Genomic DNA, 27,200 nt, shown 5'->3' with positions numbered 1-27,200 from the left:
TTCCGCTACGACACTTCAAGTCTCAGACGCTTCTTCTGTTCGCCTGGTACTTCTCCGAGGAGACAGTCCAAGCAGAAACGGCTTGTCTGCCCGCAGAAGTTGCTGAGGACCTGCAGATGGAATGCTTAGACTTCTACTCAGCTGTCCCCTCGTGCGTGTTCTAGGAGTGCTGACGTACTCCTCTTGATGGAGACTGGTTTCATCTTCCACTTCTTCGGGCACGGTCGTTAAAGCCGCTTTGGCCTTCTGGAATCTAGCTCCCTTTTTACCTATGGTTTCGTGAAGAGATTGCTCTACAGCTTCGGACGTAAATTCTTTACTTCTTGTGTCTTTGATTACGTCCAGTAAGTTCTCAGCAACAGCCACCTTAATGGGTTCAGGCACATACGGGAGCAACTCTGCAGTATTCTGAGATTCCTGATCATTAGTTACAGTGGACACTGAGTTTGTAACCTGTTCTTGGGTTTCAGGATGATTTCCTACACTGTTCACAGGTTTTCCCTCTGTTGTTGTGCCAGTCGGTTTAGAAGCATCTACTGATGTAGGATCTCCCATCTCCCCTTCACCTTCTTCTCCTTCCAAGACTAAAGTAAAATTACTCTGAGATAGAAAAAGCTCTCCGTCTGCCTCAGCTGCATCACATTCATCGTCTTTATCATCAGGCAAATCACATGCAAACTGTTGCTCTATAGCATCATATCTGTATTGAAGATTGCCCAAGGGATGTAGTTGTTCACTGTATGGTGATGTTTCCGGTGCTTCTTTGGAGGCTGGTGCCTTACCCGCACTATCTTCAATCACCTAAGGTTAAAAAATACCTGTGAATGCAATATGCATTACTTCAACCTGACCCAGAGGAACCTGAGGACAGCCAAATGCTGCTTTTCCTTTCAGATCACCCCTGGGTGTAAAGTTAGAAGCATACAATGCTACAGGTAACTGGGAGGACTCGGTGTACGCAATCCCACGCTCCCTCTCTGGTGTTTCTGTTCACAACTAACCAGTTGCCACCACTCGTGAACAAAGTGAGCAGTTTTACAGGACAAGCTGCATACACAGCTGGCAGTCACCATCCCACTGCAGGACTTCCCGGGCTGACTACAAATGCACACAGAGTGACCGACTCTGCATCTGGCAGGGTAAAAGACAACTTTCTTGAGACAAAAAAGCTCAAAGTGAGAGAAAAGTTTAAGTTTCAGTTGGCAACGCTTTCTCAAACTGCCCACACCTGACAACACCTCACTTTAAGGAATCACTGGGATTGCATGAGACACCACCACCTCTTCTAAATAGCTCCACCTCGTGCTTTCCAGTTGCCCGTACCGAGCAAGTATTCTTTCCTTCTCTCTCCACATGACATACTCGGGCTTTTAGGGTGAGAACAAAAGGAGTATCTGTTACCTATTTCCAGTGACTCCGATGCTCAAGAGAATTTAACCCCTGCGTAAAGACCTTTGCCCAGCCCTCTAAGTTGCAGTGCCAGCCAACGACGGCAGAAGGAAGAAGCCCCTCCGCAGCAGCCTCCAGAGAATCTGCTGCCTTTCCTGCTTCCTGCCTCCACAAAAGTCGCTAAAGCATCACATTGGTAGCAACATGCCATGCTCCAAAACTAAATTCAAGAAATGCGAGTCTGCATGAACTGTCCTTTTATGCTTACAAGTCTACGAACGAGAAAGCAGGAAGCATTCTCTCCTAAATTCAGTGAAGGCAGACAAGCCAAAACCAGCCACTTACATCTAAATTGGTACTTATCTGGCCTCACGTAATGAGGTTTTTTCACTTGTGTCAACCAGCTAAAGAAAAAGAGACCTTTTTGGGTGCCTTCTCATTGTCAGTAAGACAGGACTGTCCTCAATTTGCAAATTGCTTTCTATTTTGGAGAAAATGGGAAAATAGTTTACTTACATTCATTTCCTCAGTTTTAGCAAGGTTGTTAGAAACAGGTATTTCTTCCTGCCGAAAAGGAACATTTTCTTCAACTGCAGCTGCTTCATGTTTACGTTCTTTAGGTAAATCCACACACTTCCCCTCGAGGCGATTTTCTGAATGAGTACTGACTGTGTCCTCACTGTCAGGGATTCTTATCACAGCTGGAAGAGATTTATATCATTTTAACTTAACTGCTACGTGGATAATACTGGTTTAAGCAACAGGAAGTAACAGAGGCAGCAGGAGCCAACAATGCTGTTCTCTATCCTGCCACATATACAACAGGGCAAAAAAACTAGAATGGCTTCCAGCTTTTCTGGAAAATCTAGAAGACAGAACTATCTACCTGGCGAAGGAGGCAGCCCCACAATAAATTAAAAAAAACAAAAAGAAAAAGAAAAAAAAAGAGGAAGGGGGAAATCAGCTGGCAAGTCCATACAGAAAAACAACAAGGGAGGAAATGGTGGCTGGAAAGGCACACTCACAGCTAGTTACTCTTCTCAGCCCGAATGCCAAGGGTGCATCATCTTTTAACACAGGAACTCAAGCAGCAGATCCCTGCCCTGCTTTCAGCTGGGATAGAGTTAGCAGATGCTGTGTTTTGGATTTGGTATGAGAAGAATGTTGAGGAATGTTGATACCCCAAATTGTTTTAGTTGTTGCTACATAATGTTCAGATTAGTTAAGGACATTTTCAGCTCCCAGAGAAGCTGAGAAGGAGCACTGGCAGGACCAGGGGATATTCCATATCACAGACATCATGCTGGGTATGTAAATGGGGGTTGGCTGGGGGGACAGGGTTCTGCTGCTCAGGACAGGCCGGGCAAGCCATCAGCTGGTATCGTATCATTTTATTTTGTACACCCCTTAAACTGTTATAACTGACATTATTATTATTATTCATTTCCTCTTCTGTAGTAGCAAACTACACAATTTACTTCAGGAGTTGAGCTCCACTCACATGACAGCCCCAACACACTGTACCTACATTCACTGTCTCTTGCCGGGAACGCAGAGAGCTGTGGATTTGGTGCAACTGGAATGACTTTTTCTTCTGATGAAGAGGACAGTTTGGACTCCTGGTGGCTTGTTTCACTTCATGAACAGAAAGAGAAATTCATAGTCAAGCTTCAAAACAAGCCTTGAAGAGCTTTACAAACTACTAACATTCTCTCAAAAAGCAGTTGCAGCTTTCAAAGGATCTGGGGAGAAAACTGCTTCCCTTTCCATAAGCAAATGGATGCTCATTGAGCACACACGAGGAATAAAAATTAAGTCTACAAAATACTGCCACAAATTATTCAAACCCCCAAATAAACCCGCTAACATTGCAGGAACCTCAGGTGTAATTTTGAGCTACACCATTTTCAGACAAAAGCAGGGCTGCTCAGACAAAAACAAAGCTTCACAGCATCTGCTTAGCTTACAGCATCCTCAAACTGTAAAAACATTTATGTTGCCTGTTGAATGAAGCCTTTATCACCATACTTTGGGCTCTGCAATGACTTGAAAAGAACAGGCTCAGCCTCAGAGCTAGTCAATCAGACTTACACCCACCCCAAAACAGAAAATAGAAAAGCCATTATGCGGAAGAACACAGGAAAGAACCGATGCCAGCTCTTTTATAAACTTACCCTTCACTTGCAGTCCCAAAAGGAGCAGCCTCAGTGCCTTTGAACACCAATTTACCAGCCTCAGGAAGGGCAAGACATTCAGCCTTTGATTCTTCCACAAACCCTACAAAAGCAGACAGATGGATGACTTCCCTGTTGCACTTAACAGCATTTCTTTTCACATGCTCATAGGATCTTAAAGCGAGCCTTTACGCATTTCATCTAGGACAGGGATCTAACTAAATCATGCTACCAAGACTTCAAATGCATGGAAGGTCTGACTTCTTCTCTCCAGTAAAACAAGAACTCTGACACATCCTTTCAGTCAAGAAAACAAACAGATCATTGACTCGGGCACTCCTGTGATTTACAATAAGAAAAAGAAAATAAAAAGGAGCTGAGGAACCTTAATAACAACACACCAGGTTTTTTTCTTAGTTCTGATGAATCGGGTTGTTCCGTCTGGAAAGGTTTGTCTTCAACCATTTCACTGCCTCTTTCCTTCTCTGATTCTTGAAAACTGGCAGTTGCGTCAGTGGCAGAATGGGCTGGTTTAGCAGCTATAAAGATGACATCATCTTCAAAATCGCTGAGGGATTTTGCGTCGTGATACTCCAAAGTAGTTTGGTCTGACCTGGCAGAGATGTTACTATTTTCTTTGCTGACCTCCATTTTCTCCAAACCATCTCCAGGTGTGCTTTCTGAAGACTCTTCCAGTTCAGCATGATCATCCTCAGGATTGCTCAGAGTAAACAGAGTTGTTTTCCTTCTGCTTCCAGACCAAGCATCCTCCACCACTCCATCATCATGATGATGATCCTCAGGTGAAGGTCCAGACAGTGCTCTATCATTTTCTGTCACCTTTTTGAAAAAAATTCAAAGTGACAATCAGTAACGTCTAGATGCTTTTTGTCAAAGCAAAAAATTGAACAAAGGACAAACATAGACTGAGAAGTGTAAGTTTTACAAGTGTCAACTTAAGCAAGGCCCTACGAAAGCAAGGCCCTACAAAATTAATTCTCATTTTAGCACTAGGTTAGTTTTTTAAGGCCAACTGTCAAAATAAAGGACAATTTTGACTGCTTACTGAGTTTCCAGAACCTTGGAGGATTAGGAAGAATTGAATCTTGAAAGTGCTTGCTTATCCCATCATCGCAAGGCTGTTCATTGGGTTCACCGGTGTCTTTTCAAAAGAGGGAGCTTTGCAAACCTAAAATCCTAACTCAAGATTTCTCTTTCTTTACGTTTGCACTTTTCAACTTGTATGCACCACTAAAATATTTTACTCTTCCCTATGCCTGGAGCACGGAACAAGTAAATTCATCTGGTCACACTACAGTATCAGTAAGAACTTCATATAGGAGAGGGAGCCTCTCATTATAATTAAGTAGCTCTTTATAACAGGCGATAAAACGTATAATAGAAACTGACCATGACAATTTGTTAGCACATGTACGGAAAGCTTGTACATTTAGACACTAGAAAATGTCCCCGTTCTGCCTCTGATTTTGGTACGTTATTTTGACAACTGCATGACGAGCTGAATGAGGGAATCCAAGTGAGAGAATCACAGATTTAGATGGGGTGTGAAGGGACCTCTGAAGATCATCTAGTCCAACCCCCTTGCCAAAGCAGGTCCACCTAGAGCAGGTTGCACAGGAACGTGCCCAGGCAGGTTTTGAATGTCTCCAGAGACAGACACTCCACCACGTCTCTGGGCAGCCTGTTCCAGTGCTCTGCCGCTCTCTAAGTAAAGAAGGTCCTCCTCATGTTTAGGTGGAACTTCTTATAGGTTTGTGCCCGTTTCCTCTTGTCCTATCCCTGGGCATCACTGAAAAAAGACTGGCCCCATTCTCTTGACACCCTCCCTCTAAGTATTTATAAGCATTGACCAGATCTGCTCTCAGTCTTCTCCAGACTAAAAAGACCCAAGTCCCTCAGCCTCTCCTTGTAAGAGAGATGCTCCAGGCCCCTAATCATCTTTGTAGTCCTCTGCTGTACCCTTTCCAGCAGTTACCTGTCCTTGAACTGGGGAGCCCAAAACTCAACACAATAGTCCAGATGGGGCCTCACCAGGGCAGAGTAGAGAGGTAAGATAACCTCCCTTGACCTAGTGGTCATAGTCTTCCTGATGCACCCCAGGATGCTATTGGTGTTCTTGGCCACAAGGGCAAAAGAATAAAAGGAGGAGTACAAGGGGACAACTTGCAGATGGGTCAGCTTCCTTTGACAACTATCCAAATGCTATCCCACTGAGAACTTGAGGGCTGGAGAACAGACAGCGCTACAGCTCTCTTTGTCAGGAGTCTTTTTTAACATACTTTAAGTACATCCAGCCTTACAGAAAGAGAGCCCGAAAGGCAATGCAGCTCATGACTACAGTGCTTCCAAAAATGTTGAATTCACAAGGTTTAACAAACCCAATCACCTGGCTCAATCTATATTCCTTACATACCTGCCAAACCACCCTTTGATAAGGTAACACCACAATGCAGAACTAGCAGTTTTGAACATTCCCAGCTCCTAACAACACTTGAGTAACCACCACCAAGGCCAATGGCATTAGTATGAACATCTTCCTGCAGGAAGGTGATGCTACAGAAGGTCTAACAGCCTTTGAGGACCAACTGCCAGTCTGCCACTCTGATTTGCAATTCCAGTTCTCAATACAAGGACTTTGGGCAAACGCTATACAAATCCAAATCCAAACGCAGTCTATAAAGCCTTTAACTGGAAAAATCACTAACTACAGCCCAACTTACCCCAGCAGTCCATGTTGTGTTTGAGTTCTCCTCCCTGGAAGATATTCCAGGTTCCTTTGGTCGTAAAGGAGGAGTGACGGATCGTCCGGGAGAGGCGGAGGGAGTTGCTAGGGGTGTGGTGCGAAGGCTGGATCTGAGAATAGATTGAGGAGTAAACCGAGGAACACCAGAAGCAGATGTGGCCAAAACTTGAGCTCTCTATGAAAAGAAATAAAAACACCTAGTTTAGAACCCACAAAATCTTCAAAACAGAAGGCTTCTGTTGTCAAAAGAGCTAAACTAAACTAAAGCTAAGCTAAACTAAATTACAAACTGAGTTTGTACTAACAGACAGGACAAAGTTTTGTCTCTGCACTGCTCTTTTTCCAAAAGGTAAGAAAACCTCGAAACATGAGACGCATGGTTTTTTTTATAGTTGTCAACACAAACCAGTTTTTTTCAAATCAATTTCCTGTATAAACAAGGATATGGCACCATGTTGATGGCAATGTTATCTCCCATCCCAGTACTTTTAGCAATTTCTACACTGCTCTTCTGAAAGCCATACAATTTCAAATGTTACACCGGATACATTAACTGAAAACACTGCCATGCGAAATGGCAATCAGCAAAGCAACAGTAATAACTTATGTTTTCACTAATTAACCAATCTGCACACTAGGCGAAATTAAATGGCACTGCTGTAAAAGTACCTACACATCTTCATCTAAAGTGTTCAGCTCTTCTTACCTCAACCTGAAAAAAGATTTTACAGTTTTGAAAGGGTTTAAAAGGAGAATAATGAAACTAACTTAATGATATGGACACTATATATTAATAATAAGAAGAAGGTTATAACTCAGCAAGATCAAAATTATTTTGTTCAGATATAAAAGGCAAAAAGATGAGCAGCAAGAAGATAGGTCAAGTGTTATTTCCTTGCATGATAAGAGTTCAACGGTAGTGAGTGGAAACACAGTTTAACACAGCAACTAAAATTACTGCAAAAAGCCATCACTGAATTTGACAGTGACATCACTTAACAGACACCATTTGCGTGTCATTCATTTAACTGGATTAAGAAACTGAAGCATATACATTCTCACTTGTAGGTATGCAAGCCAAACTATACAGAGCTATTGAGCACTTAAATAATGAGATGCTTAAGCTAAAACTTGAATCTTTAAGTATCTCAGAATATTGAAAAGTCCAATGTTAACTTACTTTGTTCCATGCAATACAAACAAATGTACTTCACAATGCTACGGGACAACATGCAAACTGCAATTAAATTAGCACTAAACTTTCCCTCAAGATTGGTCTCAATATACTGCTTCCAAAAGAACCGTATCTACAATCACCACATGCATACTGAAAATATTACACCATTTGAATGCAATGGTGTTTCTGTTAAATGCCTGGCTGGTTTCATTTTAAATCAAGTTTAGAGGCTTTGGGTTTCTTTCCTTTTTCATGCTGGATTTTGGTTTTTTTTTGTAATATACAAACCTTAACCACAAGAGGAGTCTGGAGTAAATTCAGTTCTGATGCTCCTGAAAAATTCTTTTCTGAGATGGAACCATGCATATTTGATTTCAATGGGCTAGGTGCCATAAATGAAGTGGAAGCTCTGCATGGTGACTGCCAGCTACCACCCTGTGCTGGAGTACATGAAGGAACTGGACGAACCACTAAATCCAGCAATCTGTTAAGAGATGCAATTAAAAGAGGAAAATAAATCTATAAACAGGGAAAAATCATGCTGTGTTCAAGAAATCTGACATGATAGACAAGAAAAACATTAAATGAGCAAGAAATATGGGAGAACACCCACAGTTTAGAGGATGTATTAGGCATTTTCCTTTTTTTCCATTATTACCGTACATTTCATACTGAATTTCCCAAATCACCACCTCTGAGGCAAAAGTAATCCCATTTCAAGTTACACAAGTCATTCAAATCTCGTGCCAGAAGAAAATTCACCTCCATTTCTATGCTGGGACCACTTCAATCTCTCCACTTAGTTCTGACCCTAAATTGACCTTTTCTTTAGCTCATTCAAAACTGAATGCAAACACAACACAGACACAAAGTCTACGCATACACACATGTACATACATATGTGAGAAGCAACACCTTCTGGAATAGTCATCCTGTAGCTCTACTATACCTGGAACATTTTGGTGAAGATTTTGTGACGGGTGTCCCAACAAATGCATTGTGCATCTCTTCGCCAGGGAGAGGGTGTGTTGTGGCCGGGGGTTCTGCAGCTCGAGGTCTAGAACTAAAAGGAAAATGTAACTGACTTTCAATCCCCCACACGTACCAGAACTCAAGTTTAGTTGACCATGCCGCTCGTACTGTTTCCATAATTAAGATTACCACAGCAGAAAAACACTCTCTCCAAACATTGGTTTTGATGTATTGATTATTAAATGTTATATACTGGAGGTGCAAAAAAGCCAAACAAAGCTTTATTCAGGTGCATCTTCCCTCCATAACACTCACATAATGCAAAAGGATTTTTTCTGTCTCTCTCTCTCCAAACATGCAGCTCAAGATTAAACTTTCTTAAAAGGCTGCTTACCTATGACCTTGTGACAATCTGGTTTTCTGCTCATTTCCTGCCCAGACTTCTCCAGTTTTGGTCAATACATTACTGATAAAAGTTGCTCTTGTATGCACATTTCCTGCATTAGCTGGTTTTGCTACTGTTGATAATGGCTTTGGTCTTGAGACTGTAAAGCAAGAGGGGAAAAATATCAGCCTGGTGTAACCAAAGGGATGGTTAGTTCTCCACTGTATTTCCTCCCCCCTCAAAGTTACCTTCTCTTAAGCACGATGAAGGCAAATGGTAAGGCTTGGCTTTCTCTGCAGCCAGCTTCCTTTGAACTCGGGGAAGGATCTTGCCATATTGGTCTAATATAGAATTTCTGGCAACAGCTCTCTCTCTCAACCGAGGATCACGATCATTCTGATGAAGGAAAAGCATAACGCAACACATTAACTAATGACAAGAAATTTATAGCACAGACCTATTATCTGTGCTATTTCTAATTAGTGAATGGATTTCCTCTACAGATACGGTAAAATACAACCACTGCACAGAACAGCTTTTTAAAAAGCTTACTACATAGCAGGCTTTCCCTTGGTTTTCCTAAAACACCAATGTCCGAGGTGACTGAATATGCAGGACAAACGGAAACTTCCTTGGACAAAATGATGTGAATATTAAAACAAGTAAGAAAAAGGAACCTACACACACCTTCTGCCTGGATGACAGGACTTCAAAGGAGGACCTAAAACTTCCAAAACCGCCCTAGAATTTTGATTCACTGGAAAACTCTGGCTCCAGAAAACAGTAAATGCATCACAGATCTGTAACGCAAATTCATACTTGCATGTATGTAAGATGTAATGTATACATACTTGTATGGATGTCAAAATGTAATTTGGCTATCACAAAAAACAGAAATTAGACATGAATTTGTCACAAAAGCGGTAAAATGAAAGTTGTGGAATAGCAGAGCACGCTATACAGTGAGAAAATAAAATAATAATAATAGAAAAAACAAACCACCAAAACCACCACACAAATTGTCTCTGTGGATTGGCATCCAGCCTGCTCTCAGCTAGAAAAACAGTCACGTGCAGGACACAAGAGACGACATACAAAATCCTCGTCATGCCACAGAAAGGAGTGACACAAACAACATTCAATAATCTGAACCACACATAATTTACATATCAGAACAACTGAATGATAAGATCAGCTGATCGAAAAGATACATATTTATTCCTCAGTTGCATACAAACTATTTTAAATGGGGTCAACCGTGGTGCATAACATTTAATTTATAGCTTCACAGAGTTGCTTTTGAGTAGTGAAATACTTTGTTCAATGTTTAGCTTCAACTGTAACCTAAGGCGTAGAAACTTTTTTCTAGTGTTTCAAAGAATGGCATAAGAAATAAAGCGGGATTTTTATTGAGTACTATCAAAACCAGTTATTAACACCTAACATACTATTGCACAGAACAGAACTTTTACACTTACCATAAGATTAACGTTAATTGACTGATTCAGCTCTAGTGCTGGAATGTAGTTGGCACGCTGCAGATGGTGGACTAAAAGGAATTCTTGATTCTGAACACTAGCGCTGGTCCTTAAAAACTTCTCCAAACAGTCCTGTGAGAAAGAGCACATTTCAAAAACCTATTATGATTCTGCCTTTGCTCTTTTCAAAGAGACAATTACGATTTTTCCTTGCTCACACTTACTTGCTCAGTGTCTGTGAAAGGCAGCTTCAGCAAGTCTTCCATCAGTCCCATCTCCTGACAGGTCTCATACATGTGTTTTAACAGCTCTTCTATGTTTAACTTAGTGGCACGTTGATGCAACAGACCCCAAGCCTCCACCATGCACCTGTGATTAATTTTTTGAGATGTAAAGGGATATGAATAATATAACCAAGGAGATGCCACCAAATTATTCTATTCAAAGTTTAAAGGAAAATAAGGGGGTCATGATTAATATTATTTTTCTCCACTTTCCACAAGATTTGCATGACAAACTGGTTGAATGCATTTTTTTTACCTGTTGGACAGCAACACAGTGAGGAAAAGCTGCACTTCACTCCTGCTTGACACCGATGGCTTCGTCATTTGTAGGTATCTGAGGGCTTGCCTGTGCTCTCCTTGGCACATGAGGGATTGAATAATTCTCTTATGTTGCCAAGACACAGTTTTGATTGTAGCTGGATGAAAGAGCAGGGCCAGTGAATTCTGTAGAAGTTAAGAGATTGGCTTTATTGCCATGTAAACATAGACACACGCAACAAAAATACTCAAAAGTTTCTTAAGGAAGGGTGAAAGTGTGTAATTAAAAAAACGGAGGTAACTAACCAATGAAACACTTGACACGGGACACATAAATAAGAATTCTTAAGTATTTGCAGAACAAAAAAAAAAAAAATAAAAATCAGCTAGCCATACAGAATCAAGTGTTTTAAAAGGAGTAATTCCTAGCTTAATGAAATTTCTGTGTACAAACACAGAAATTAGAAATACGTGACTAAATACTAAGTTACTCTCTCAGACAAATAGATTATATTAACACTGTGACAGGCAAACAAGAACCTTCAGCATCAGAAAGCACATGAAAGGACCTACAACTATCTCTTTGCGAGAAAGTGCTCAACCAGTCTGCTGGAAAACAACCGAGATGGATGGCTTTGAAAATTCAGATATCAAGCATTATTTAAGTCAATTTCTCTTTATTTCAATCAACTTCCTGTCAAAGTAATTCAAACAAAACTTCAAATCACAGTTTACTGCTGAAGATGTAGCAGTATTACAAAAACAAAGCTGCTAATGTTTTAGCACCTGTTATTAGCAAAGCACTGGTTTTTAAAATCTTTTTACAGATTATAGCTTTGCACTGCAACATATGTCTAACTGAACTGTAACATACTTACTTCGTAATCATTGTGATCTAGAAGCCAAAAACCTTGGACAAGCTTAACAAGACCCCAAGGGATAGCAAAGGCAGTTGGGAAGGAGTCGATTGAAGTTTCTGTTTTATTCAGACAGGAATGCATGATATCTAGCAGCAAGTAAATTGTCTGACATCAAGGACCTTATTAAGGCTAATAATTTGTAAGACCAAAACTTTATCACACTACCTTGAGAAAAACATAATGAAACAAGAACATAAAAGCGGTAGGAAGCAGAAAATACTGATGTAGTAGTCTTGCCATTTTAATCTATTATATCCGCAAGAGAGTCAGGTCCTCACCACAAAACTGCAGTCTGAATAAATAACCAGAAAGAAATCCTCTCTGTTTCTGCAAGGCATTCAAAAAGGTTAGCTTCAGATATTTAAACACTTTGTTTATAAGCTCAGGCTCCCTCTTTAGTCAGTGGAGCTACCAGCAGGACATTCAAAACATTTGAATATCCAAGGCTTAATTATTAAAGCAAACAATTTCTGCAGTTGTTTTTCCCCCGCATTTCCAGATGCAAATTATGGTGTCCTTACAATACAGCTTAGCTCTGAATGACTAAAACCGGATGAAAAGCAGTGTGCGGATCACTCATTGGTAGCAGCATCTTCTCTTCCTGACATCTGGTTTCAGGAACATATTCTAATTAGGCAGCTCTGGGGTGTAACCGATTTTAAACCTCTTGCTCTCTGGGCTCCCCTTGTAGGTTAGGCAACAAACAGCAAAAGCAATTCTGTGTATTTCAGCAGCTTAAAAATTAACTTTCTGCCCAATGACTCTTGTCTTCTTCCTGTTTATTATCCTGTATGCCTGCACTTTTAACAGAACCAAAGCAAGCACTGTGAGCTGCGCTGTAAAACCAATGATTGCAGCAAAAATCAGGTACTGGTAAACCACTGTGAGAAATCCTTTTGCTCTGAAGCAGCACCTTTTAGCACATCGTTCCAGAAAGTAGCCATTTGCCACAGACAGTGGTGGCTTAAAAACTGTGTTTAAATTTTGAGAAAAACTAAGGGCGTTTTTTATCTGCAACCTTTCTTACTAAACCTGTTTTCTCATATTAGAGAAGACTTTGCAACAAAACATTTTAAAAAAACCCATAAAAAATCCACAGTACAAAGAAATAAAAGAGTGCTTCTCTCTACAACTTCTTGCTAAACTAAATGTTTTCACTTGCATTGTGTTTGAAGCATAAATTAAAAAACATTATTAAACAAGTAGGGGACAAAGATTTAAGAACATTTATGTGCATACACTGAAGGTGTAATAAAAATAACCAGAAAGGATACAATTGCATGTTTGTGGTTTTCTTCAATGCTTTCTAGCAAATAGAGATCCAGCAGTGCCTGAAATGAAAAAATACAAGTTTTTTTAAAACTCCTGCCTTTCGTACATCATTGGCTTTTGAGTGGGATTTGGCGGGAAGGGCGGCGGTTTGTTGTTGTTGTTTCCAGTGAACAGGACACTCACGTGCAAACTTGCAGGTGGATATTTCCCAGTTCCTCCTTCATCTCTCCGCCACAACTTCTCAGCTTGGTCCCCTAACTGGGAAACCATTCCATCAACCATCAAGCAGTCAGAATCCCATTTTCCTCTGGAACAAAAAGTAGCAAGGATTTGGACAGAGTAAAACACCAATTCCAGCCTCCCTGTGTAACAGATTTCCTCCAGTCAAAACCAAAAAAACCCAAACCGCTTCCCTGAGTCAAAGAGAGCAACAGCCATACAAAGGCATGATTGTGACTTGAAATAGACATGAAAGGAATTTCCGAGTCAGATGACAGATCTTTGTTAGTTCATATTCAACTACTGAAGGAGTGCAAACTAGAAATCCTAAAAGCTCTCTTATTAAGGGAAAAGTGGCAACGACCTTTCCATTTTCAGGGTTTCTTTTTTGTTATGTTACTTGTAATACAAAGGAAGTGTAAACCAAGTTCTTTAAGGGCCAGAAATAACCACTCTCACACTGTCCAACAGAGGAAACGTAGCACTATCAAAATACCAGGACTATTCTTTAACACAAATCTATTGATTGCCTCAAATTAGAGTGTTCCACTACACAGCTCTGAGACAATGTAATGGAAATTTCAGACTTTGTTCTCAGCATCTCACTTTTGTTATGAAAGTAAGTTACTTTCAGAAAGCTGAGCATACTCTTAGATTTTAGTAGCACCTTCAGCAGCATTTATGTTTCTACACATGTACCATCACCGTTGTGGACAGCTTGACTTTTTAGAAGTCCATCGCAGTCTTCTGCTGACTGCGACACTACCCTTTAATTTCCCAATGATACAAAGCAGAAAAGACACACTAGAGGCTCTACGGTTCTAAGGAACACACGAGGCTGTAAGTTACTTGAGAAGTAAGCTAAGTAAGATGAACTTCGAAGGCTATACCTGCTACACTGCAGCTTCCACCTGAACTCATCTCGCAGCATCTGGGTCACAGTGCCATAGTCTGAGCTTGTTTAGGTCTTTATTCGGTTTTCAGTACAATTTCCAAAGAAATACCTACTATCAGCTAATCCAAGGTGTATCAATTATATGCTAGGAAGCTAGTCCAGGAAAGAGTTTACATTAGGAAGCTACTTCTATCCAACTACCTGTAACTCTGGCCACCTTACACAAATGCACTGGTGAGCAGGAGATTTCGGCCAATACAGTTATTACCAGTCAATGAAAAAGATGATTTAAAAAAAAAAAAAACCAAAAAACATGCTTTCTTCTGCTTGCAAAACAATTGTTCTGTGAAAACCGTGCTTTGCTGAAACTGGAGATGACTGATCCTATCCTAATCACATGATCTTTTTCAATAGTCACAAATTATACTGGTTAGTCAACAAATCCCGATGATACCAAGAAAGGTTACTAAGCAGTGGTATATATTAACATTTTAATATAGGAAAAGTAATCTCTGTGTTGGACAAAACACATGCATCACAAGTGAAGAGTATTGCCGGCAAATGCATTACAAATAGCCAATACAAGTGCTGAGATAAAAGCTACTGCCTTCCGCTTCTGAATTTGCAGTGCAAGTCTCCTAGAGTTTTCCTTTAAGTCTCACCTTGATAAACGCTCAAGTTTCTGTCGGTGACCAGTATAGTAGCTTTGAATCAGAGGATAATTGTAGAAAGGTCTAGACAAATGCATATCGTCATCTACAGGCAATAAAGTGAAAGCAAGTTAAAGGAGTAATATCACACCTGTAAGCTCAAATTTTTGACTAGAAACACAGCAGATCCTACAAGTTAAGCATCAAGAAGCCTCCAGATCTGAAAGAAGCCAATCCTGTTTCTGCCTTTGCTTAAAGAGATGTAAGACACAAGACTCAAGTCCTTCTTGTCTTGAAAGTGCCGTTTCAAGTTTACAGTTCATGTAGCATTCAGAACATGCAGGGAAAGCTGAGGTTCACTGTAAAAAACCCCACTCAGCTCTCAAAGGGAATGTTTTTTAAACATGTCATGTGAGCATTTGTAAGACAATTAAGGCTGGCGATGGAGTTTATAATCCATGCAAATAAAGAAGGATTTCCAAGGTGGACTTCTCCCTCAAGCAATGAATAGAAAGTTCAAAACATGCAGGTAACCCTTTCACTGTTATCACAAGTGTTCCAGTATTTGTTGTTTAAGAGTAATTTGTTTAAAATCCCAGATATTCCAAGCTGTGGACACAAGCAGCTCCTGGAAGTCAGAGGCTTGCTGCTATTCCTTAAAAAAACATCCAGGAAATAAACTGCTTGCATTATTCCACACTATGTATTTGAAAAAACAGTAAAATCTCAACTTCACCAACAGAACTTCAGCGTACCCTGCCACTGAACCCACAAGAGCTGTTATTGACGAAACAGTGACAAGAACATGTCTCAGCATCTGTCCATAGGAGTCATTTACTGGATGGTCTCCTTATTACAAACGTATTGCAGTTTTTGCTTACCTGAACCCTCTGGAAGGAGACCGGATCGACAGAACCAGATGACCACTTGCACATACAGAGAAATGAGGCTAGTTACCACTCGCTTATTTGTCAGTTCTGCAAAACCTGAAAAAAGGCATAAGATGATTTATGTTATGCAATTCCTTTAATTTTCACAAAACTCCCTTCATCCTACTAAATAGAAAGTATAAAAATAACACGGTAGAAATCTTTGTCTTTCATTTTTCACACTGTATCACTTTCTTATTTGAAGAAAACCCCCACAATCACCGTCAAAGCCAAAAGCAACTCCTACAAAGAACCAGATTCACTAACAGTTAAAATAAAAAAAAAAATAAAGCCTGAACTATTAAATACACCCCTGAATAAGGCATTTGTTTTCCATATCGCAGTAATTTTTATGATTGCAAAGGGATGGTCTTGTCTTTTATTTTCTTTTCTCAATAGACCAAGAACAATTTCTAATATAAAAAGCTAGAGAAACTCAAGTAACTTACTTTGCAAGTTACTCACTTACACTTCCTTCATATTGTTTAGGAATTTGCAACACAATGTCTGCATGTAATTATAAATTGCAAGCTAAGAATTAAAAGGAATCATTTTCAGCATGAGCACATTTGGTTGCTGTCATTTCAACCCAGTTGCCTACACAGCTTCTTGCTGAACATAGCCTCCCCCACCCAACTCCATGAACTTGACAACAAACCATTTCCCTGAACACGATGCATCTTAAGTGGTGGTCCCAACTTCTCAGAGCCAAGCCGCTTCTCCCAGCTAAACATGACTGTCTTCTAAGCCTCAAAAGTAACAAAAGCTCGTTGCCACAATTACAACCCAAGCATAATTCCAAATCTTTGTAAAATATACCAAAGATTTTCAAGCACTATTACTAACCTTTTTGAGTAAGCTCTTGTGCTTCTATTAGAAAACAGTTTAAGACTGTGCTAAGGTTGCTCAAAAGCAACTGGCAGCGCTGAAGAGACTGTAAGGTCTGTGGGTCAATGAAGTTGCAGGAGCCATCAAACAGCGGAACACCTTTTCAAGAATCAATATTAAATTGTTAGCCAACAGAGAAATTTCAGAGGGTCAAAATGCACTTGAACTGAGTGCAATATCATATAGTGGCATATTACTGAAGCAGCTTGATCAGAAAGAATGATTTTATGTTTGCAGAATGACGACACTAGTACTCACATATTTGGTCAAATTCATCTTTTGTGGAGATCACTTTGTTCCATGTCCACTCAAGAACAAACCGTAAACTAGCAGCAGAACTTGGCTGCTCTTTAAAAAAAGAGAACAAAGAAATGAATCAACAATTTGAAACTAAAAAAATATATCCCGTACAAACACCATAAGCAGTATTACCTTCAGATGTCCAATGTTTAATGCATCCAGTCAGAACTTCCAGAGAACCTGTCTGAACAGCAGCTGACAGTACCGCTTCCAACTGCTCCTCCTAAACACAACAAGCAAACTATAAAGTCAATCTTACCTACTTTCAACATCTCAACCATCAACAGTAAACGTTTCTTTCTAACTGTATACGCGTTCAAGCATCGCAAAGTCAATCAGCACAGATGCCACTAATTCCATATTCTTTGCCTTGATTCTAGCCACAGGCTGAACTGCTCCTTGGTCTGAGGAACACATCAACTTCTCCTCTGACATTTCAACCCACTGAAGGCTCATTCTAATCCTTATTTGCATGCCTCTCCATTATTGTCTTCACCTCTTGAGTTCCAAGGAGCCATTTTCAGAAACATCCTCTGCTAATACCCATTACGCATTCTATGCATTGAAGTTTGCCATCAGGATATGATTACTTCTGCAAACTCAAGTCAACACCTGTATTTCAATGCAGGTTGCAAATAACACGAAAATTGGATTGTTTTGTAGTCTCTCCAGCCCTGTCAGACCAGATGGATGTATCTCCCCCTTGACTCCCTGATACACACTCACCTGACTCAAACTGGATGGCTGGACATCAACTAGTCTTGGAGACAGCAAGCCAGCTACAAGACACCTACTATAGCTATCAGGAATGGCTTCACATATTAAAGGACCAGATTTCTTCAAAAAATTCAATGTCTGAAACATCAATAAAAAACAACAGCTCAAGACAGCATTGTTATTCACTAACAGGAATAATCTAATGGTCACTTAAACTGCATCAGTAAGATGTTTTAGGTTACCAATTTCAGTGAGCATTACTATGAAGAGTCTTAAAGACAGCAGGGAAACTAATCGTTACAGTTGATTAAAAAAAAATACTCTAAACCAAAATATCAGCCCTTGCAATGCTAACTTAAATATCTTCTAGCCTGTCAATACACAGGCCTTTCACTTTCCCTGAACAATGACACCAGTTCCATCCCGTATAAGCTAAACTAACACACAACTTCAAATCACACTTTGGGAGATCCTTTCCGTGCTTGTTCGTGTGGAAGCTGATTCACGTTGGAAATATTTAGTGAGCTGAAACCTAATTCAAAATTATTTGTCACAATCTGTGCAGTGGCTCAGAAGTTATAAATTGGCCAAGTTTGGGAGAAAAAAAGTTTCAGCTCTTCTCAAACAGTTCAGTGATTTTTCTCCATTCTGCCCTCCTTTTCCAAGTAAATTGGGGATCAACACTCCTACTCAAGACTGTGCAGGCAGTTTGACTGATGGGTAATACAATAGCAGCTTTCCCCAACTTCCACAATGGTTTTCGTCTTGCTCCTAGAGCAACCTTGCATTCCTTTCTAGACATTCTATCCCTGATCGTGCTTCAGCAGGAGACAATGGTAGTTTTACAGTCCCAAGAGTGGACCTACAACCATTTGCATAAAATAGGTGACAGGACACAATTGCAATTATGCCTGTGGATGGGCAGGATGAGCACAAAATGGTCTCTGACACTGGAAGCAGCGCAACAGAAAACTTAGAAAAGGTCCATCTCTTGCCATTCTCCATAAAGTTACAGTAAAAGATCACCTCCTTCTGGAGTCCGGTGCAAGTCATGTGAACAACTCCGGCGTTCAGCAAGCACGTGCCACCTGCAGAAACAATGAACATTTGACAACCTTCCACACTCTGGCAGTTATGTTATGACCAGCTTACACTTTCCAAATAGCAGTATCTGGAAAGGTATAACTGAGTACTCTGAGCTTCGGTTCCCACAGAATCACAGAAGGATATGGGGTATGAAAGGACCTCTGGAGATCATCTAGTCCAAGCCCCCTGCCAGAGCAGGTCCACCTACAGCAGGTTACACAGGATCGCGTCCAGGCAGGTTTGGAATGTCTCCAGAGAAGGAGACTCCACCACCTCTCTGGGCAGCCTGTTCCAGTGCCCTGCCACCCTCAAAGTAAAGAAGTTCCTCCTCATGTTTAGATGAAACGTTCTGTGTTCAAGTTTGTTCCCGTTACCTCTTGTCCTGTCATTGGGCACCGCTGAAAAAAGACAGGCCCCATCCTCTTGACACCCACCTTTAAGTATTTATAGGCCTTGACCAGATCCCCCCCCTTAGTCTTCTCTTTTCCGGGCTAAAAAGACACAAGTCCCTCAGCCTCTCCTCATAAAGTCATTTCATTTTATAACCAGCACCACTTCACAGGCTACATTACAAAAGCACCAAAACTCAGCAGACTAGCAGATACATTTCACAACAGTAAATACCCAGTCAGTACAACATAACCAGAGTTGAGTTGAGGGGAGCTGGGGTTCTTCTGTTTTGTTTTGGCTTTTGAGTGACAAACAATGAACGAACAAGAGAACCAATAAATGGCATTTGACCTCATTTGAAGCTTATCACTCTCAAAGGCAGTGAAATACCTACCAAAATTATAGGTGCTTGGATTAAAAAACTGCTCAGGTGGTGGGTAAGAAGGAGGAACTCCCCGACTTAGACTCCGCTCATGTACCAGAATATCCAAAAGGAGCTTTGGAGAAGTCATGCTTATTACAGTATCCAGTGACCACAATGCAAAATAGGGGCAGTCATGAAGGAATTCTTCCGGCCTTGAAGAAAACAAGCACGTAAGCAAAACATCCGACACTCAAATGAATTATTTGCAGGGATATTGGAAACAACAAAGATCTACCTGAGTGAATCTGGCATTTGAGCATGATACCAGCGATTGATGTCAAAGACACCCAAATAAGTAGACGGTGTTTCCTGACCATATGTATTCACTTGCCAACTGAAGATTGAGACGCTGGTTTCAGGAGATATTACTGTAAAAGACAAGACATCGTTACTTATTTGTAGAAAATACGATAGATCGGATATTTTAAAAACACCACTTCCTTGTTTGGCTTAATTCTGTTCTGTCACTGAGAAAACACAATACTCACTAGGAGCAATTAAAAAGAATTAAGGAATAGCAAAGATCTCTGTGATTGGTTTCAGTCATAAACCCCCTTTTTTCTTGTTCAAATTGTATCAGTTCTAAGCCAAATCAAATACACAACTATTAGCTAATTAAGTTTTTCATACATAAAGTGTTGGTCAAGACATTTAGCAAGACGAATACTTTAACAAAAAAACCATGCCAGAATCACATATGTTGCTACTTTTGGAAAGCATACAAGTAACTGTCGCATACAATTGTATTCACACAGCTGGCACTATTCATTTCCAGCTCCAACTCAATTACAGGTTTTAAGAATAGCTCCTTTCCAGCATATTCAGAATGAAAGAACACAATTACCACAATAAATAAATGAATAAACAAACCCAACAAACCAGAAACAGGAATAAGGATTTTAACATAAAGATTCACAGTGTTATATTTCAGTTCTGTCAATAAATGCAATGGTCTATTTTCTTTACAGAGAATACATTCTCTGGATGTAAGTGAAGTATATGGTATATCATTTACCCTAATAGCATAAGGAAAAAGATTTGTTTGGCAAATGTTTCTCTGTTGACTTCATCATTACCATTCAGGGATCCTCACACACTTTGGTATGTTTCATTGTGAGCTCCTGTGCCATTTCAGTTTTGTTAGCTCCTGAAACTGTTGTCATATCAATTATATCTAGATATCAATTATTTTTATAATTTATAAGACAGCTTCATTACTAGCCTCAACCCACATCCAACAGAAGCTGATGTTTGCCTAGAATTTAACAGATTCTGAATATAAGCCAATGAAAAAAAATTGCAGGCATTTCTCCATGCCTCATATTTCATAAAAAGAAGACAAAGGGTTTTTTTGTTGTTTTGGTTTGGTTTTAGGGGGGAGGACTGGGGTGCTGGTGTTTGTTTGATCTTAATAAGTTTTTAGCAGACACTTTCCTAAGAAATGTAACACAAATAGCAAAAATACAAAAGGTGTTTTTAATAGATTTTGACACACTGTTGGTAGAGGTTGGCATCATAAAAGAAATGGTAGTTGCCACTTCAGGACTAAATCAAGATAATAAACAGAAATACTGCAAGTGTCTTCTTTGTAACATCAGACATAAGTTAAGGCCAGTAAGAAGAGAGGGAAGGCAAATAATGCACTCAAAACTAAAGGCAACAGAAGTTCTCTCTGCAGCAGGCTCAAAGATATGGTCAGAGCAGAACTGAATTTCTAAGCACAAAGACACATATTCAATTATTGCAAGATAATGGAAGACACTGTGAGAGTTTTAACTGTGTCTATTCCTTAAAGAGCCTGTAGGTTTAGGAACCTATTAGATTTAGAGAGGAAAAAAATGGACAAGTGGATCATAAAAACATTTAGAATGGAAAAGACCCTTAACATCATTGAGTCCAACCATCAACGTAACAGTGCCAAGTCCAGCACTAAACCATGTCCCTAAGCACACATCGCCATGTCTCTCAAATACCTCCAGGGATGCCCGCTTCCCTGGGCAGCCTGTTCCAATGCTTGATAACCCTTTCTAGGGAGAAATTTTTCCTAATATCCAATCTAAACCTCCCCTGGCACAACTTGAGGCCGTTTCCTCTTCTATCACCTGTGACTTGGGAGAAGAGACCAACCTCCACCTCGCTACAACCTCTTTACAGATAGTTGTAGAGAACAAAAAGGCCTCCCCTCAGCCTCCTTTCCTCCAGGCTAAACAACTCCAGTTCCCCCAGTTGCTCCTCTTAAAACCTGTGCTCTAGACTCTTCACCTGCTTTGTTGCCCTTCTCTGGAACGCTCCAGCACCTCAGTGTCTTTCTGCCAGGGAGGGGCCCAAAACTGAACTCAGTACTCCAGGTGGGGCCCCACCAGTGCCGAGTACAGGGGGACCATCACTTCAGTAGTCCTGCTGGCCACACTATTTCTGATACAAGCCAAGATGCTGTTGGCTGCCCTGGTCACCTGGGCACACTGTTGGCTTATATTCAGACAGTTCTCAACCAACACCCCCAGGTCTTTTTCTACCAGAAAGCTTTGCAGGCAGTCTTCCCCAAGTCTGTAATGCTGCATGGAGTCGTTGCAACCCAAGAGCAGGACCTGGCACATGGCCTTCTTGAATCACATAAAATTGGCTTTAGCCCATTGATCCAGCCTGTCCACATCCCTCTGTAGAGCCTTTCTACCATCAAGCACATAGATCAACGCTCCCAGCCAACTTGGTGTTGTCTGCAAACTTACCGAGGGTGCCCTCCATTCCCTCATCCAGATCAGTCAAAGATATTAAAGAGAACTGGCCCTGAAACAGAGCCCTGGGGAACCCAATTTGTGACAGGCCACCATCTGGATGCAGACATAGGTTTGAACGAGAGAACAAAATTCAGGCAACTTTCCTAAACAATGGAGAAAATTATCTTATTGTTTGAAGATGACAGCTGGAGGAATAAATCGATGGACCAGCATTATATAGATGAACCCACCATACATCGTGATAGCATATCTGCAAGCACAAAATAAAACCAATTTTTTCTCTTTAAAGAAGTTCAACATAACCCAATTTTTATTTTTAAATAACCCCAACAATCTTGTCTATGTAGATAGTTAAGACTTTCAGACTATGGGGACAGAACAGCATTCATTGCTTAGATTCCAAAAATGGTTATTTTATAATCACCAAACATGGACATCAGAACAAACCTTCATTTATGCTATCCTCTCTGTCAACATGGTTGCGAAATTTTTCTACAGTCTGGCAGCTGATTAATTTAGTATTCCTGGTCTGGCCTCTCAAGGGAAAGACTCCACCCGTGAGATCTAAACTGTACCTTTCATCACAGTATTCCAAGCCCTGGGGAAAAATAAAAGAAGAGAGAAAAGGTCATTTGAGATAAAAACATGTATTACAGCTGGATATGAAGGAAGATCTATGCATAATATTATACCGTATATTTTGTATGAGCTTATTTCTGATACTGAAAAGAAACTACATCTGACACACGAGAATTAAGCGTCAAATCCTGATGGCTAAGTTTGGCTGTAGAGGCTTTGCATTTTTTCCAAATTTATAATTTCCCTAACATTATTCAGATCTGAAATAATGCAACACACATGCATACAAAACTTTCCCTGAACAATGACACCAGTTCCATCCCGTATAAGCTAAACTAACACACAACTTCAAATCACACTTTGGGAGATCCTTTCCGTGCTTGTTCGTGTGGAAGCTGATTCACGTTGGAAATATTTAGTGAGCTGAAACCTAATTCAAAATTATTTGTCACAATCTGTGCAGTGGCTCAGAAGTTATAAATTGGCCAAGTTTGGGAGAAAAAAAGTTTCAGCTCTTCTCAAACAGTTCAGTGATTTTTCTCCATTCTGCCCTCCTTTTCCAAGTAAATTGGGGATCAACACTCCTACTCAAGACTGTGCAGGCAGTTTGACTGATGGGTAATACAATAGCAGCTTTCCCCAACTTCCACAATGGTTTTCGTCTTGCTCCTAGAGCAACCTTGCATTCCTTTCTAGACATTCTATCCCTGATCGTGCTTCAGCAGGAGACAATGGTAGTTTTACAGTCCCAAGAGTGGACCTACAACCATTTGCATAAAATAGGTGACAGGACACAATTGCAATTATGCCTGTGGATGGGCAGGATGAGCACAAAATGGTCTCTGACACTGGAAGCAGCGCAACAGAAAACTTAGAAAAGGTCCATCTCTTGCCATTCTCCATAAAGTTACAGTAAAAGATCACCTCCTTCTGGAGTCCGGTGCAAGTCATGTGAACAACTCCGGCGTTCAGCAAGCACGTGCCACCTGCAGAAACAATGAACATTTGACAACCTTCCACACTCTGGCAGTTATGTTATGACCAGCTTACACTTTCCAAATAGCAGTATCTGGAAAGGTATAACTGAGTACTCTGAGCTTCGGTTCCCACAGAATCACAGAAGGATATGGGGTATGAAAGGACCTCTGGAGATCATCTAGTCCAAGCCCCCTGCCAGAGCAGGTCCACCTACAGCAGGTTACACAGGATCGCGTCCAGGCAGGTTTGGAATGTCTCCAGAGAAGGAGACTCCACCACCTCTCTGGGCAGCCTGTTCCAGTGCCCTGCCACCCTCAAAGTAAAGAAGTTCCTCCTCATGTTTAGATGAAACGTTCTGTGTTCAAGTTTGTTCCCGTTACCTCTTGTCCTGTCATTGGGCACCGCTGAAAAAAGACAGGCCCCATCCTCTTGACACCCACCTTTAAGTATTTATAGGCCTTGACCAGATCCCCCCCCTTAGTCTTCTCTTTTCCGGGCTAAAAAGACACAAGTCCCTCAGCCTCTCCTCATAAAGTCATTTCATTTTATAACCAGCACCACTTCACAGGCTACATTACAAAAGCACCAAAACTCAGCAGACTAGCAGATACATTTCACAACAGTAAATACCCAGTCAGTACAACATAACCAGAGTTGAGTTGAGGGGAGCTGGGGTTCTTCTGTTTTGTTTTGGCTTTTGAGTGACAAACAATGAACGAACAAGAGAACCAATAAATGGCATTTGACCTCATTTGAAGCTTATCACTCTCAAAGGCAGTGAAATACCTACCAAAATTATAGGTGCTTGGATTAAAAAACTGCTCAGGTGGTGGGTAAGAAGGAGGAACTCCCCGACTTAGACTCCGCTCATGTACCAGAATATCCAAAAGGAGCTTTGGAGAAGTCATGCTTATTACAGTATCCAGTGACCACAATGCAAAATAGGGGCAGTCATGAAGGAATTCTTCCGGCCTTGAAGAAAACAAGCACGTAAGCAAAACATCCGACACTCAAATGAATTATTTGCAGGGATATTGGAAACAACAAAGATCTACCTGAGTGAATCTGGCATTTGAGCATGATACCAGCGATTGATGTCAAAGACACCCAAATAAGTAGACGGTGTTTCCTGACCATATGTATTCACTTGCCAACTGAAGATTGAGACGCTGGTTTCAGGAGATATTACTGTAAAAGACAAGACATCGTTACTTATTTGTAGAAAATACGATAGATCGGATATTTTAAAAACACCACTTCCTTGTTTGGCTTAATTCTGTTCTGTCACTGAGAAAACACAATACTCACTAGGAGCAATTAAAAAGAATTAAGGAATAGCAAAGATCTCTGTGATTGGTTTCAGTCATAAACCCCCTTTTTTCTTGTTCAAATTGTATCAGTTCTAAGCCAAATCAAATACACAACTATTAGCTAATTAAGTTTTTCATACATAAAGTGTTGGTCAAGACATTTAGCAAGACGAATACTTTAACAAAAAAACCATGCCAGAATCACATATGTTGCTACTTTTGGAAAGCATACAAGTAACTGTCGCATACAATTGTATTCACACAGCTGGCACTATTCATTTCCAGCTCCAACTCAATTACAGGTTTTAAGAATAGCTCCTTTCCAGCATATTCAGAATGAAAGAACACAATTACCACAATAAATAAATGAATAAACAAACCCAACAAACCAGAAACAGGAATAAGGATTTTAACATAAACATTCACAGTGTTATATTTCAGTTCTGTCAATAAATGCAATGGTCTATTTTCTTTACAGAGAATACATTCTCTGGATGTAAGTGAAGTATATGGTATATCATTTACCCTAATAGCATAAGGAAAAAGATTTGTTTGGCAAATGTTTCTCTGTTGACTTCATCATTACCATTCAGGGATCCTCACACACTTTGGTATGTTTCATTGTGAGCTCCTGTGCCATTTCAGTTTTGTTAGCTCCTGAAACTGTTGTCATATCAATTATATCTAGATATCAATTATTTTTATAATTTATAAGACAGCTTCATTACTAGCCTCAACCCACATCCAACAGAAGCTGATGTTTGCCTAGAATTTAACAGATTCTGAATATAAGCCAATGAAAAAAAATTGCAGGCATTTCTCCATGCCTCATATTTCATAAAAAGAAGACAAAGGGTTTTTTTGTTGTTTTGGTTTGGTTTTAGGGGGGAGGACTGGGGTGCTGGTGTTTGTTTGATCTTAATAAGTTTTTAGCAGACACTTTCCTAAGAAATGTAACACAAATAGCAAAAATACAAAAGGTGTTTTTAATAGATTTTGACACACTGTTGGTAGAGGTTGGCATCATAAAAGAAATGGTAGTTGCCACTTCAGGACTAAATCAAGATAATAAACAGAAATACTGCAAGTGTCTTCTTTGTAACATCAGACATAAGTTAAGGCCAGTAAGAAGAGAGGGAAGGCAAATAATGCACTCAAAACTAAAGGCAACAGAAGTTCTCTCTGCAGCAGGCTCAAAGATATGGTCAGAGCAGAACTGAATTTCTAAGCACAAAGACACATATTCAATTATTGCAAGATAATGGAAGACACTGTGAGAGTTTTAACTGTGTCTATTCCTTAAAGAGCCTGTAGGTTTAGGAACCTATTAGATTTAGAGAGGAAAAAAATGGACAAGTGGATCATAAAAACATTTAGAATGGAAAAGACCCTTAACATCATTGAGTCCAACCATCAACGTAACAGTGCCAAGTCCAGCACTAAACCATGTCCCTAAGCACACATCGCCATGTCTCTCAAATACCTCCAGGGATGCCCGCTTCCCTGGGCAGCCTGTTCCAATGCTTGATAACCCTTTCTAGGGAGAAATTTTTCCTAATATCCAATCTAAACCTCCCCTGGCACAACTTGAGGCCGTTTCCTCTTCTATCACCTGTGACTTGGGAGAAGAGACCAACCTCCACCTCGCTACAACCTCTTTACAGATAGTTGTAGAGAACAAAAAGGCCTCCCCTCAGCCTCCTTTCCTCCAGGCTAAACAACTCCAGTTCCCCCAGTTGCTCCTCTTAAAACCTGTGCTCTAGACTCTTCACCTGCTTTGTTGCCCTTCTCTGGAACGCTCCAGCACCTCAGTGTCTTTCTGCCAGGGAGGGGCCCAAAACTGAACTCAGTACTCCAGGTGGGGCCCCACCAGTGCCGAGTACAGGGGGACCATCACTTCAGTAGTCCTGCTGGCCACACTATTTCTGATACAAGCCAAGATGCTGTTGGCTGCCCTGGTCACCTGGGCACACTGTTGGCTTATATTCAGACAGTTCTCAACCAACACCCCCAGGTCTTTTTCT

At 40.5% G+C, this 27,200-nt stretch overlaps 1 protein-coding gene across 1 annotated transcript in view; it reads right to left on the bottom strand.

Moving 5' to 3' along the window:
• AHCTF1 (AT-hook containing transcription factor 1) overlaps positions 1 to 27,200 on the bottom strand; it is a gene marked incomplete at its 3' end in the record, with an annotated part of 39,996 nt that continues 12,796 nt past the window's right edge. The window contains 25 exon segments of the mRNA XM_014950482.1: positions 1 to 801; positions 1,906 to 2,090; positions 2,918 to 3,024; positions 3,564 to 3,666; positions 3,965 to 4,403; positions 6,305 to 6,502; positions 7,793 to 7,988; positions 8,454 to 8,567; positions 8,871 to 9,021; positions 9,110 to 9,257; positions 10,340 to 10,471; positions 10,564 to 10,708; positions 10,880 to 11,067; positions 11,760 to 11,906; positions 13,076 to 13,132; positions 13,257 to 13,380; positions 14,850 to 14,943; positions 15,719 to 15,823; positions 16,613 to 16,753; positions 16,913 to 17,002; positions 17,087 to 17,177; positions 17,681 to 17,809; positions 23,813 to 23,874; positions 24,657 to 24,838; positions 24,922 to 25,054. Coding sequence (XP_014805968.1) covers positions 1 to 801; positions 1,906 to 2,090; positions 2,918 to 3,024; positions 3,564 to 3,666; positions 3,965 to 4,403; positions 6,305 to 6,502; positions 7,793 to 7,988; positions 8,454 to 8,567; positions 8,871 to 9,021; positions 9,110 to 9,257; positions 10,340 to 10,471; positions 10,564 to 10,708; positions 10,880 to 11,067; positions 11,760 to 11,906; positions 13,076 to 13,132; positions 13,257 to 13,380; positions 14,850 to 14,943; positions 15,719 to 15,823; positions 16,613 to 16,753; positions 16,913 to 17,002; positions 17,087 to 17,177; positions 17,681 to 17,809; positions 23,813 to 23,874; positions 24,657 to 24,838; positions 24,922 to 25,054 — 4,262 coding nt within the window.

This window comes from Calidris pugnax, unplaced genomic scaffold (assembly GCF_001431845.1).
Source record: "Calidris pugnax isolate Ruff unplaced genomic scaffold, ASM143184v1 scaffold24, whole genome shotgun sequence".
NCBI lineage: Eukaryota > Metazoa > Chordata > Aves > Charadriiformes > Scolopacidae > Calidris > Calidris pugnax.
The sequence above is the reverse complement of the archived record's forward strand: the minus strand, read 5'-3'. Positions and strand labels throughout refer to the sequence as shown.